This window comes from Rattus rattus, chromosome 8, assembly GCF_011064425.1.
Source record: "Rattus rattus isolate New Zealand chromosome 8, Rrattus_CSIRO_v1, whole genome shotgun sequence".
Classification (NCBI taxonomy): domain Eukaryota; kingdom Metazoa; phylum Chordata; class Mammalia; order Rodentia; family Muridae; genus Rattus; species Rattus rattus.
The window spans coordinates 70,382,893-70,397,245 of record NC_046161.1 but is presented as its reverse complement, the minus strand read 5'-3'; the positions used below and the strand labels follow the sequence as shown (position 1 = coordinate 70,397,245).

At 40.2% G+C, this 14,353-nt stretch overlaps 1 protein-coding gene across 2 annotated transcripts in view; it reads right to left on the bottom strand.

Moving 5' to 3' along the window:
- Positions 1–1,352: 1,352 nt before the first annotated feature.
- Positions 1,353–14,353, bottom strand: part of Hmgcll1 (3-hydroxymethyl-3-methylglutaryl-CoA lyase like 1) — a 120,016-nt gene continuing 107,015 nt past the window's right edge. Inside the window, exons 8-9 of one of the 2 annotated variants that reach the window (XM_032909351.1) lie at positions 7,303–7,428; positions 1,353–3,517 (exon numbers count right to left, since the gene is read on the bottom strand). In XM_032909351.1, the coding sequence (XP_032765242.1) occupies positions 3,407–3,517; positions 7,303–7,428 (237 nt within the window). In that variant the 3' untranslated portion in view covers positions 1,353–3,406. The remainder of the gene's footprint in view (positions 3,518–7,302; positions 7,429–14,353) is intronic. The other variant, XM_032909353.1, reaches the window with a different exon arrangement.

Here is a 14,353-nt window from a genome sequence, read left to right as displayed (position 1 = left end):
CCTCTCTCCTTTCTCACTATGGCATATATTTCCATGGGAATTTCCTTACTGATTGCTCCCAGATGCTCTATTTAGTCTACCCTCCTGGTCTAGGCTGATGAAATAAACGTCTTTGGAAAGGGCTTGCAAGGATACACTGCTCAATGAAACAGGAGAGGAAGTTTGGAAGGGTGTAAGTGTATACTGTACTTTGATAATAAAAAGTCGCAGGGAAAGGCCCTGCACATACTGCGAGCTGTGTGGAACGAGCTGAGTTGCAATGAGCTTGCGTTCTTAGGACCCACTGTCTGAAGGTGAACTATCCCTTAGGGCGGGAAGGGTCCTTGTAGCATGAGTGACCCACTGAGTTAAACGCTGGTGGAAAAGCAACTTCTGAAAATGTGTCAGATAAGTGAGTTTTAAAATTTATTGTTTTGGGTTTTTGTCAGCTTGCATACGGTTTAAAATATCCTAACTGATGTGGCCCATCATAGTATAATATGTGTGTCTATAGGTATTCGTTGGCAAAAACTAGATAGTTTTGTCTTTCTCTTCTTTTTCTTTCCTCTCCCTTAGACCAGCCCCTCTCCTGCCTGTTTTCTGTGCTTCTTATGTTATTCTTCCCCATTCTCCCTCTTTAGTTTGGAGCCCACCCCATTCAAGCACAAAATCCATATCTTCTAGTCCATGAGAGCAAAAAGATAGAGGGTATTTACTGAGATCTTCCTTGTCCATTATTTTAACCTGCATCTGTTTGCTCTGACTCTCCAGTCTTTACATATTTACAACTATGATAGGAACAGCAGGTATGAATTATTTACTCAATGCTGAATCCTTTGACTCACATTGGGAAGTCCTCATTTAGAAGATATAGTATGAAAAATTATCAAACTTAAGGGCATTTCTTTGTGGAAATTAAGAGCCATCTACATACAGCTAAGAAAGTCTTTATTAAATTTTACAGTAAATAAAATGCTAAAAATGTAAAGAGAACATTGAATTTACTAGAAAATTAACAGACTAAATTGGTTTGCTCTGAGTTCATGAAGTTAAGATTTACATTTTTTTTTAAATTTCAGAATGCAAAATTATTTCTGCTTGTTGGTTCGTTGGTCTGGGAGATCAAACCCGGGTGCTTACACATCCTAGGTAGAGTGATTGACAATTTACCAAAACTCCTAACTCTATGACAGTTGGCAACACATCTCTAGAATAAAATGTACAAGTTCCAGGATGCAGAATATCCTTAAGGGCAGATGAGAAGAAAGATTATTTTCATACACATTTCATCAAACGTTGTATTTGCCTTGCCGTTCTTAAGCCTTTCTAGGTAAAATCAGGGCAAAATTTGGTATCAAAATACATATGGGTGAGTTTTTTGTCTTTGTTTTTTTCCAATGGGTCCTGCAGTGACTGCAAGGTTTCCCGGGCAGTTGAGAAAATTCTTCTTAAGAAATTAAGACAGCATAGGGAGGAGAGAGAGAGAGAGAGAGAGAGAGAGAGAGAGAGAGAGAGAGAGAGAGAGAGAGAGAAACATAAACTAGCTTGTGTCAAGTGTAAGTAGATAATATGAAGGTAGTCATGAAAGTTAGCTGATACGCGGAGGTAGGCACCATGCAACTGTACAGCACTATATCTGAGGTTTCTATTTGCTCCGTCTGTGGAAGAACTTTGAGTTTCATTTCCAAACGAAAATGCTGGTCACTGTTTTTACAAGTAGTCTGCATAAACAGATGTTTTCCCAAATATCTCAAAACTGAACACTCCACATCTCTGATAGGGAAAAATCAATTTCCTCAGAAAATGGAGGAAAAAGAACCTTTGATTTCGATGCCTGGCAGCACACAAGTCAAGAGAGGTGATCAGGGAGGGGGTACTAAGGCAGCTCCACAATCAAATGCCACTTTACTGCCTCTGTGCCATTCATGTTCCAACCTGAGCCCCCAAGCACAGTACTGCTTTCAGTGCGCTAGAGGAAAGCATGCGGTAACAGACCCTCCTGAAGAACCCATTACAAGCTGACAAGTCGGATTCTTCTATGGAAATTTAGGTTCCTTTGTCAAACTGTATGTTTCCATTCCAATTTTTCCTACCATATACCTCTAACGATATTGTACTTCTAATCAATATCCTTATTGTCTAGAATATTTTCATTTCAATATTTTTACTATTTTCTAGGATGTCTATGCTATTTTGTGTTAATGGATGATTTACCTGCACATATGCCTGTGTCCTTCCTGCCTGACTAGTCAAGAAGAGGCCAGAAGAAGCTATTAGATTCCCTGAAACTGGAGTTATAAATGCTATTGAATCATCATATGGGCGCTTGGAATCAAGTCTATGCCCTCTAGAAGGATGGCCAGTGCTCTCGACCACTGAGCCATAGCCCCAGGCCTTGATCTTTAATGTATTAATTTTCATTATCCCTTACAATGCTTTCTGGCACAAAAGATAATATTTCTGTCATTCCACTTCAAAATAAATATTCTAAAATCAAATAAAAACAAACAGATAGAGAGAATAGTAAGTCAAGGAAAACAGACTTTTCATCAGTTAAAATTATATTAAAATTCTTAAAATCACAATAGTATTTCCTTGGGCAATTCAAAAGTAACCTAAATATTATGGAAATAGACAAGAGTGTCTACATCAGCCTCCTATCATTACTGTCCCTCAGACACCAGAATAAAAATCACACCATAGAGTTTCTCCATATTTAAATAACATTGCGGACTCTTTTTTCTACAACTGATTAAATGTAAAACACAGCAAACTGAACGCATGGAACAAACATGGGAGGTACGGTGTGCTTTCAGGATGTGGCGTCTTGCCATTGACCACAGCAACTTGGAGCACAGTAAAGTCATTGAAATAGTTAACAGATGTTAGACGCACTTGAAATATAAAAGTTCTATTGCTAAAAATTATGTTGGGTCAGATGAAACTTTGGCTCTTGGTCCATAACTTAACAAACTTGGCAATTGGAGAGCAGGGATCCAGAGGAAAAACACACAACTTCAGGGCCACACACTCTGCATTGTGTCGAGGCTCATAAACCACTAACAATGTGTACCCTGCGGTAAGGTGGCTTGAGGAGGCATTAACACAGCACTTGATACTTAGAGAAATCTGAAGTCAATTTTCAGCTCTACTAAGCTAAAAAATATAATGATTTCTGTAAGAGCAAATGAGCAGGCCTTGTCCACCCCCAGAAGGACGTGCACCGGTGTTAATTCCCAGCTTGCAGTTGAGCAAATGCCTCGTCTTGCCTTCCACCGAATTCATGGTCTACCCACTGATAATCTTTCCAAAGCATATCTCCTTTCCCAGCTCTTTTTTATTTACTTCCACTTCAGAATGAGTTGGCACTGATGATGCTGTGATGAACTGGGGCTAGAATGGCTCTTCTCTTTCTCAAACCATAAACTCATTCAAGACGAGCTTTGAAGGAGGCTCGGGCAACCTTAGAGTTTGTGGTTTTATTCACTGCCTTGCAAATAAAGTCCCCAGCTTCCATCACTTTGTGGAGATCCACACCCTGCAAAAGAAAAGAAAAGACACCAGGTGGGGTGGGGATGAGAGTCAAGAAAAGAAAAAGAAAAAAAAGAAAAGGATGAAGCAAATATTTTTATTTCACTAGTAGTTGCTTAACTCTTTAAAATTAGGAAACACTGTTGTGCATTTATTTCCATGAACAATGCAGGCAGTGTTTTAGATTTCTCCACTCCATGAAAATATGATATGCAGAAGACACCTCTGAGTAATAGTACAATTTGCAAACGTATCTAATGTTTAAGAAGGATAATCGTAGAACTTGAAGAAAGAGAGAACATACAGCATGGATTGGAGACGTTTACAGTTAGAAACTGAATTGGGAAGAATGATATCTTTATTATATATAAAGAAACAAACTGGGTAAGTTTATAAGGATTCTCCGGGAAAGATGAATTGTTGTGGTTTGCCCTGGAGTTATCTGTATTTTGATGCTAATTTCATTGCCCCAAGGATGGCTGCCTAAACACATACTCAGGACTCAGGTGACTTCACCAGAACCTTCTCCCCATTGAATCTGTAAAATACAGGTGAGGCAGGTACAGGATAGAAGGAGGCCTGTCACTGGATGAGAAGGAAGGATGGGCGGGAGAGAAGTTTGAAGGAAGAGGAGGAAACTGGAACGGAGGAGGAGACTGGAACTGGAACGGAAGAGGAGAAACAAGAGGGATAGGGAGAGTAGTCAGGGTGGAGAGAAAATGGAAGCTGAGTTAAGATTCCTCTCTGCACATTTACAGGTTGTTATTAAAGTTCTTAAGGGATGGATGTGTACTGGGCTTTGTATGTTTAGCTGGACAATTAAATCTTATCAATTGGATTAAAGGTTATTGTGTGGTGTGTTCTTTTATGTACATATTTAAGTGTAAGGGAGTGTTGGGCGGCTAGTCTGGGCCGCCATGGAATTAGAATGTGTGCTTCTGGCATGATATCTAGCAGATATCTTGGGGCACTGCAGTGTAGACCTAGTGGGGATAAAAAATACCATTTTATTTTTTGTAGCTTTTCAACAACAATGAATGCCTTTTTTTTTTAACCATACACAGACTCAGAATTGTGACTCAATATGAAGTGGGGACCGGTAAGGCAGAGAACATGAACAGTATTTAGTAAACAATAGCACCTACTGTGCCTGATGGTTGTTACTGTCTGAAAGGAAGTATCTTAGCAACAGAGGCTTAGGAAAATCCATGAAGGAAAGACCATAGTTAATCTGAAGGCCAAGAAAAGGGCATGTTCCTCACCCATAGGCCTTGGAGTAATAAGAGTGTTTTGCATAGCACACTTGTGACGTGAGAGGCGCATTGTGGGAATGCCCACTATAGATTTGTCCTCACAACATCTCTCACGCCTTTACATCTTACTTCACTATGAACTGGAAGCTGTGAGGACTAGCAAGTAAAATTACTCTCTGCTAGTAAATTGCTAGTAGCTGTTTTAAATAGTTTTCAAAATCTGATTTCCTCCTAAAATGGACAAGAATAAAATTTCATAAAGCTTTTTATAACCTGTTTACCTTAATTTTTCTCTCTAGACATATTTTGGAACGTTCTTTGTTATCTTTTTAATAATGGCCAAAGAAACATTTTGTAAAACAATTCTTTTAAACATTTTTCTTTCACAATATGGGCAGGGTAGCAGCCCTCTTTTTGGTTTGAGAAATTTGGTTTTGTCATGGAACATCTGAGTCTACATTTAAATTTAAATTCTTAACCCAATGTTACCTTTTCATTATGTCTTACATTTCTGAATTAAATCCAGTAAGGGTTCGATGGAATAGTTTTGTCATTAATGTTCCTCTAAACATTGTACAAATTCCATTTCTAACAATTATGTATAGACAATATTCTAATATTATCTCAAGAAAGAATTTTGTTTTGGTCTTTTTCTATTTCATTTAATAACTGATATGACTATAGAATTATTATGTATTTAATCTTAAATCATTTATCAGATGTCTAGAAAGCAACATCATATGTTGTGAGGTTTCACACAGATTGTGATCCATTTAGCTCCATGAAGCTTACGTGTTCGTGGGCAATTACAGGCTCATGAATACAAATTTCTGAACTATACTCGTGCCTTGGAGCAAGGTATGCCCAAGTGTTTAAAAAGACCAAGGCACTCATGAGGAAAGTGTGGAGAGAATGTGCTGGGGAAGAGGCTGTGGGCCGTACAACTCAATTCATGTTTTATGTGGTAACTCTAATGAGAGGCTATGAGGAGCACTGCAGGTAACGAAAAACAATACAAAAGGCCTAAAAAGAGTTGCACAGTACATGTGGAGTTTGGGGAGGAGGAAATAAAAGCTCTCTGGTAGGCCCTGAAGTAGAGGCATGGTACGGTGGCCTTGCAGTACAGACAGCCCTGCAGTGGGGATGGACTCCAACGCGTTTAGTGTAGGAGACGATCATTCACTCGCAGAGACAGGGCCTATAAGTGCTCGAACTTGGTAACTAACTGGGCCTGGGACTCATAGTGACCACAGTGCACCACAACCTGAGAAATTCTCAGGGTGGCATTTGATTTTCTAGAATTTGGCATTGAAATCTAAAGTTACATAACATGCTGAACACTGGCTGTTAATTAAGCGTAACTCAATCATCTAAGGTTCAAGAAAGGTTCAATCTCTCTTCCTTTTAAGCCGCTGCCTTCTAAAACAATGAAAGAGCAGATAAACACTATATTCTGTTGTTTTTAGACAACAGCTGTTTAGTCTTCGATGCCAGGTAAAAGCTCAGTAAATACTTCCTAAGCATCTGATTGTTACAGACACTGAGTAGGAATGAGTTACAATTGCATCTTGGCTGCACAGGGAGACAAAAGAATAAACAGGATCATGCTCTAGGGAAATACAGAATCCATTATAAAAATACAGAATCCAAGGAAGCACCGAAATCCTTGCAGCTTTGCCTGGGGTACAGAGAGACTCTAGGTGGGACGCGGTTGGCTTTCTCTTACTGTCTAGATGAAGTGGGGCATGATGTAAAAGACCACTCAGAGCCACGTGAAAGCCGTGAAAAAGAAAGTGGGATTACAGAGAAGTTAGATGCCATGGGGGCGTTGGTGTAATCACAGTGAGATCTGAGAGGCAGGAGGAGAGAGAGGCCAATTTCTTTTGTAAACTAACTGATGTAAACTAACTATGGTTTGGGTATCCAACCATCTCAGAATAGTTCTCTTACCTTTCCTAGTTTAATGGAATATCCTCTGTGCTTATAGATTTTGTTACTAATCATAAAGAAAGCTCAGTGTTAGTTGCCGTCAGTACAGGCAAGACTTATATTTTCAGATACTTGGCAAAAGGTTCTTTGAGACTCCGGGTCTTACATGTTAGGTTTAATTAACCTCGCCCTTCGTTGACCATTTTCAAGGTGTCAGGAGCCCCAGGCCAACCTGACTGAGGACCATCTCGTCGTCTCTGGGGATTCACGCCATAAGCAAAACTGCAAAGTCAAAGCATTATAATCGTGAAGACACGAGCTCTTGCATAATAAATAAGCAAAACCAAAGCAGATAACATGTGAAGACATACTTCAGCGTTCACAAAGCTTTACAACATGGAATGAGAACACGATTAGCAAGGTCGCCACAGCAGTAATGATGGGCAAAGTCCCTGCAACCCTTTCATTCTGGTTTCCTCCTGGACAACATAGCCAATAGCAAATGTGTAATGAAACTTTGACTTCAGCTGTTTTTCAAGTGGGAGAACGCATTCCTGTCTGAACATGAGAAGAAAGCATGGGGTTTGAGGATACATTGTAAAGAACTTACTGTATTGAGCCCCATGCCATTAAGCATATATATCAAGTCCTCAGTGGCTACATTCCCAGAAGCACCTTTTGCATAAGGGCAGCCACCTAATCCAGATACAGCCGAGTCCACCACGTTAATTCCCATCTGAAACATAAAGCAGGACAGCTAAGGCATGTGCGCGTATGGGGTATGAATCACTCCTTTCCATTTTACCTGTTGTGAAGACACAGAAAGCAGTCTGGACATGCTATATGCTATGTGAAGTCACCTCTCACTTGTTGCTAGAATCATCCCTGGAGAACCGATTCCTTTTCTAAGTTTGTCTCTTACACCAACAAAATCTGCACTAAAAGTCTTTGCAGCTGGGCCAGTTTTACATCAAGATTTAAAAGGTATGGCTTTTGTCTGTTTATCCCCTGTAAGTGTACAGCTGGCATGCTCAGAGCTTGGAGAACAGCTAGTTCATCTCTGGTTCTACAGATTCTCTAATTTCTGCATTGACCTTTAGAGCATTCCAACACTACAGCTCAGAATCACAGTCACCGAAGACGGAGAGTTGGGTCTAAGTTTTAGACATGAGGCTTGTATCTGTAGTGGGTTTTGTGGGACCCATTTACCTGCTAATTCACCAGACTTTTGTGGGAACAATATTTGACACAAAGACTCTGGAATTAAGAGGTATTTAAGAGGCAAGGGATCCCTCACCTACAGTAGATCACATTCCCTGCTCCATGCTAACTGATATACAGCAGTTGTAACGTTTTGTGTGTTTACTCACAACTCTCACTCGTGCAAAGATGTTCCCATACCCTCCCCACTTCACAGGGAGAAACCTCAGGTTTCTTGTGTAAGTGCATGGTCTGGTGGAGAATTCTCTCTACCCAGAGAACACCCGCTCTGCCTGTATCCACAGCCTCTGGAAACTGCAAATTTGCATATACTCGGTGTGTGCGCTTGGGATGCAGAGGACAGAGAGTTTATGTGCTGATACTAGGAAAGATATACGAACCAAGACAGCAAGGAAAGTCCTGGGCCTCAGCTCTCAATAATATAAAAAGGGATTTAGGTGGGCAATTTCTCTGGACAACTAACTTGATAATAAGGGCTACAGAAATACTTAATCAATTCTTCACCCATTACACTTTCCAGCCAACCTATTTATTGGGATTTAATCCATCCTCCAAAAAAGAGACAGAAGTTTCAATAGACTTGAGTACTGAGTGCCCACTAGAATTGCTTATGGTCCCTTTAACATTCTAGGGGCAAGTCCTTCCACAAAAGTAGTTAAAGCGCTTCTCTAATGCTAAAGCTCTGAAGTGTGCCTGTGACTTTCTGAAGCTGGACCCCTTATTCACTTCCTTCCTATCCATCTTGGGCATGCACCTGTTTTAATTTTAGAGATGTACTGTATTCTGTAACGCCAAGACGCTAACCAGGTGTGAGGACCAAACACTGATACCCAGAAAGGCAGAGCGTCGTGGGAAGATTTGAGGTTGAATAGGTAAAGAGCTTGTAAGGTGTAAGGGCAGGTAAGATAAATTATTTACCATCACACAGGGTGCTGGGCAGGCAACGGCCTTCAGGTACTCAGGCGCATATGGACCACATATAGACACAGAAGCACACCAGCTTCATGGGGTTAGACACGTAAGTCTACAGACTAGACGCACAGCAGGCTCTTGTAAGTAGAGGTGAAGGTCTCTGACATGAAGATGGTATTTATAGAAAACACACACGAAGTGGCAGTCTACGGGGAATCCTATATAACGGACTCCATTGATGTAAGCCATTTTGTGCTGATTCATAGCCCTCCAGATGGTTACTGTTAGGTATCATATCCAACACCACATAGCCACACATGCTGTGTTGTCCAAACACAAGCTGGACCTTAAACCTTCTGCTCCAAACACCATGGCTCTTCCACACTTCAAGGAGAGTGGTTTTAGAAAGGAGAACTCAATAGAGGGCAAGACAACAAAAAAGCCAAAGCTTCTAGTATGGTGGGTGTAAGGCAGCATCTGACCAGCCTGTGGATGATTCACTCTCAGGGGATACTCTATGAGGCTTTCCCTAGAGAGATCTCACACACACACACACACACACTAAATATTAAATAAACGAGTAAATAAATGCATAATTTTAAAAGGTAAGATTTTAGGATCTGAAAGTCAACAAAAATTCCCATTAGTGGGAATTTAAATTGTAATTTTATGATGAACAATTATTATCAATATACAATATGCTAAAAATTACTTTTCTTAACTTTTTATCGATTCTTTGTGAATTTCACATCACGCAGCACAGTCTCAGTCATCTCCCCAATGTTCATATCCACCCTTGTAACCTTCCCCCATAACAAAATAAACAACAAACAAACAAACAAACAAAAAGAACCAAGATAGGATAAAAATGTCACAGTCGTGTGTCACAGTCGTGTGTCACAGTGTGTCTCCCAGTATAACCTTTTGTCCACACATCTTTACTTGCGAATGAATGTTCATTGCAATGAGTCATCGGTCTGTTTCGAGGCCTCTGGCTTCTGCTACACGCGCTATACTGGATCCTCGGGGGATTCTTCTAGGATAACCTGTAGTTGCCTTATGTCGTGGAGATCCTGCAGCTTTGAATCTGCAGGTCTGGCTCTTCCGTACCCTCCAGCACAGCACAGATGGGGTAGATATTGGGGAGACTCAACGCAAAGCCCTGGATCTGAGCCTGGGAGGTAGCTCAACTGACCGACCCGCCAGCTCACCAACTGCATCACCAGGGGGCGCTCCCCAGCACTGCCCTACCAGTTCGTCAATGCCACAGGCGGCAAGGGGCAGCAGCAGCCCTCCAGCTCTCATTCCCTGCGCCTGTACCTCCAGGGCCAGCTCCACTGTGCTGCCCAAGGGAGATACAAGCCTCACTCTCCTGAGCGCTGCAGCCAAGTTCTGAGTGCCTGCGCTCAGGTTCTTATGGGGCCAGAACTCCTACCTGCCACAACCAGAGAGGGGCCACCAAGAAATTCTTTATCAAGGATATCCTGTCTTGAAATATTTTACATATCATGTGTAGATAATTAGAAGATTAAAATCAAATAAATATATACATACCTCTGCGGAAATGTTATCATGTTTTGAAGAAGGAAATTTATAAAACAATTAAAATGCCATATAAATAATTTAAATTGTTTCTATAAAATTGAATGATAAATGCTATAGAAACTTAATTAGGGGAATGAAGTTGCTGTTGAAATGATGTGCACTATACAGAGTCGTGATACCACTTTCTTAATGTGGTATCATGTATGTATCTTATTGGTACATACACCAACACGTTAACAATATTGGTAAGCATGCAGAGTGTGGTTATTCGCGATTTTTATTTCCGAGTTTCATGAAAGCAGGCTGCTTTTAAGCTCTGTTTGTAGCTGCACGAGGCCCTAACCTTTGGCTCCTATTCCCTTTAACCCTCGAGTGCTGGGATTACAAGCAAGGACCACCCACCTGATTTTATCTGATGCTGGAAACTGAACTCAAAAATTCTGACATGTAAGTAGGTCACTCTAGCAATGGAATTACATTCACAGCCCGCATATAATCTCTCTCACTTTAATCCTGTTTTCTTATTCTCAGTGACTCACAGTGCTCAGTGCAGATAACAGAAAACAAAACAGTTTTGTGCGAACTGGTGAGTCAGGGTAAGATATTAATAAATACATGAGGATGATATCAAACAAAACACCTGAATTTCCACTTAACATTATTTCACACAGACTTGTATCCTAGGAGTCTAAGACTGCAAGGATGACCTACACGATGTTCTAGGAAAGGCAGACATAATCTGGGTGACTAAACTGGAGAGGGTTGCTCGCCTCTTCTCTAGTAATCAGGTTAGCTCTGGACACAGCTCCCAGGAAACTTTAAACCACAGAGTCTAAGAAAGCAATTTTAAACAGAGTCTACTCTTTGTATTACCCATGAAAAGAAATAATACATAATTGGGTCCCATGCTGGGCATACTGGCACACATCTTTAACCCTAGCACTCTGAAGGCAGAGGCAGGTGGATCTCTGTGATTTTTAGGCCAAACTGGACAATATAGCAAGTTTCGGGGTAGCAAGGTTGCATAGTGAGACTTCGTCTCAAAACTCAAGTCAAAACAAAACAAACTCCCTTAAATATTCGAGGTCACTGAGATGGCTCATCTGGTAAAGGCATTTGCCACCACTCTGATGTTGAACCCTAGTCCCACATGGTAGATGGGAAAAAAATCCAAAAATTTGTTCTCTGACCCGCACATGTGTACCACAGTAGATGAACTGCTTCCCATAAATAAACGTAATTGGGGCCGGACAAATGGCTCAGTGGCTAAATGTGCTTCTTATTCTTCAGAAGACCCAAAAGACCCATCGTGCCAAGAAACCCACATTGAGCAATTCGTTACTACCTGTAACTCCAGCTCCGGGAGATCAGGAGCTCGCTCCTGCAGCTCCTGCAGCTTCTGTAGTACATGGCATACAGACACACTCACATACACATAAATGAAAATAAAAGAAATAAAATTGGGGCGCTCAGTGGTTAAGAAGTTTACTGCCTCTTCAGAGGACCCAGATTTGGTTGCAAACACCCATGTGAGGTGGCTCACGGGTTGTAACTCCAGCTGTTGGAGTCTCAAGACACACTCTGAACTCTGTCAGCACCTGCACAGACATGGTATACAGAAACTTGCACTGGCACAATTTATGCATAAATAAATAAATAAATAAATCTATAATGAACTCAAATACCTTTAAAAACTTTTTAAGAAGAGTAACATGATTTTGGAAACTGTTTAAATGTCACTGGAAAGCTCTTAATTCTCAATTATTTGTACTATCTAAATAATTCTCAATTATATCTTCTGTCTAAATAAAAAGCTTCTCAATGGGCAGTTGTGATTTATTTTTTTTCTTTTTTTCGGAGCTGGGGAGCAGTTGTGATTTAGAGATTACAGTGTTAGGCTATGGGTGGAGGCTCCTGTCTGTAAGTTCAGCGCTCAGGAGGTAGCTGGTGAATTGTTAAGCTCAGGGCTCTCTAAACCACACAGGATGACTTATAGCAGAAAGTAAAAGAAAACATGTAATCGCAATATGTATACACATATTAAAACATTACATCATACCTCATATGTATTCATATTTGTGTAATATATATCTTGAAAACATATATGTGTGTTTAAGAATAGAAACAACAAATATTACACTCTTTTACTTCTCCAAAGTTACTGCAGGAATGTCTTGTGGTTTGTATAGCAAACGGGAGGACGAATAGAGAGCAAACCAAGAAGAAGAGCATTATTTGCTCTACTGATTATTATAAATAGAGGGGATATGTGTAGACTTTATGACTAAATTCTTATGATCATGTGTAGTTGAAAATAATGCACTTCGGGAAGATGGCCAGCATTAGGAGATTGTCTGTCTCTCATCAAACACAAAGCTTCACTTAGGACAGGTTCTTGATGGGTGGATTGTACAAGGGTGTGGTGTGTGTGTGTGTGTGTGTGTGTGTGTGTGTGTGTGTGTGTGTGTGTGTGTGGTACACATCAAACTTTTCTGATACTATAATAAAAACAAAGTACTTGTTTTTTCATCTCAGAAGCACTGTCCATCTTGAGATGAATAGCCACGTGGTGGCAGTGTAACATCAGAATCCCCCAAGTTCATGACTTGTGTTCACAAGTCACTGGGTCCCACTCAGAGTGTACAGCTAAATATGTAATACAATTCATCAAGTAAACAACTTTCTTATGTTTAAAATAAATGTAAGATTAATGAGGCTACAGAATGAACAAGGCCACAGCTAACATATTCTTGATGTGTTTGCTCACTTCTTCCTCTGACTTGAAATAGTTATTAACTAAAACCATGATTCCAGTGACTAGACAAAAACTCCCGGTGCTCATAGAACTTCAAGTAGAAACAAAATTTATTAAATCGTGTGTCCTGCGTGCTAAGAGGTAACCTATTGGAATCCAAAGAGAAGCAATTTTCCCAGGGCCCCAAATACAAATAAAGCAAAGCAAACTAAACAAAAATATTCAGCTGAAACCTTGTTATTGTCCTCCATCCACTCTTTCTCCTACTAATCAATAAACCACGTGACCTCACTGTGATTTTCACTGGCTTGAGCTCTGCAGATTGTGCAAAATTGATATTAATAGTCCTTTCTAGAAAGTTATAAACAGGACAAGATATATCATAAGTGTATTGCTTCTTTACTAGAACAGTAGGTAAATTCTTAGGCATGCTAATTTTACAAAATACCAGATGCTCAAACCATGTGGAAATACTAATTAACTATACAGATGTACTAATTAAAGAAAGGTTTGTCCATAAGTAGTGCTTAGACATAATCCCCCCAAAATATATAAGTGTGTTTACATAATGGAAGCATAGCAAACAAATTTAAAAGCTTCCTATTTTGTTTTCAGCGCATTCCATGCAGTCTAAGATTTTAGGCATTTAGGTATTGAAGTTATTAAAGTCTCAAGGCACACTTAACATTTTGGCAATGTAAATTTTTTGAAAAAAATCTATTCTTTTTGTTCTCTAAAAACTAGCATCCTTTTAAAATCTACATGTTAGATTTAAAATACTATTGCTAATATTGAAAATTATTCACTTTGGATTGAATATGTGTTCATACAGGATAAATAACAGAACTATACTCATCCGCCCAGGAGAGACGGCTTAGTGGTAAAGCTCCTCTTCAGAGTACATGCGTTTGGATCTCAGTACCCATGTTTGTTGACTCACAGCTGCCTGTAACTCCCGCCCTAGAGAATCTGATACCCTTTTCTGGCCTCAGGGGGCACAGATGCAACACACACACACACACACACACACACACACACACACACACACACACACACACTTAAAATATATTATTAAAAAAGCTATCGCCATTTTCTGGTAAGTTGGTTTTTCTTTGGGTTCACCATAGCTGGTGCTCTCTCTAGTGGATGGCTGCAGCCACCAGTGTTATTACTTCTCTTTCCTAATCCCGACATCAATGATGGATCATAGCATCCTTTTCAGTAAGCC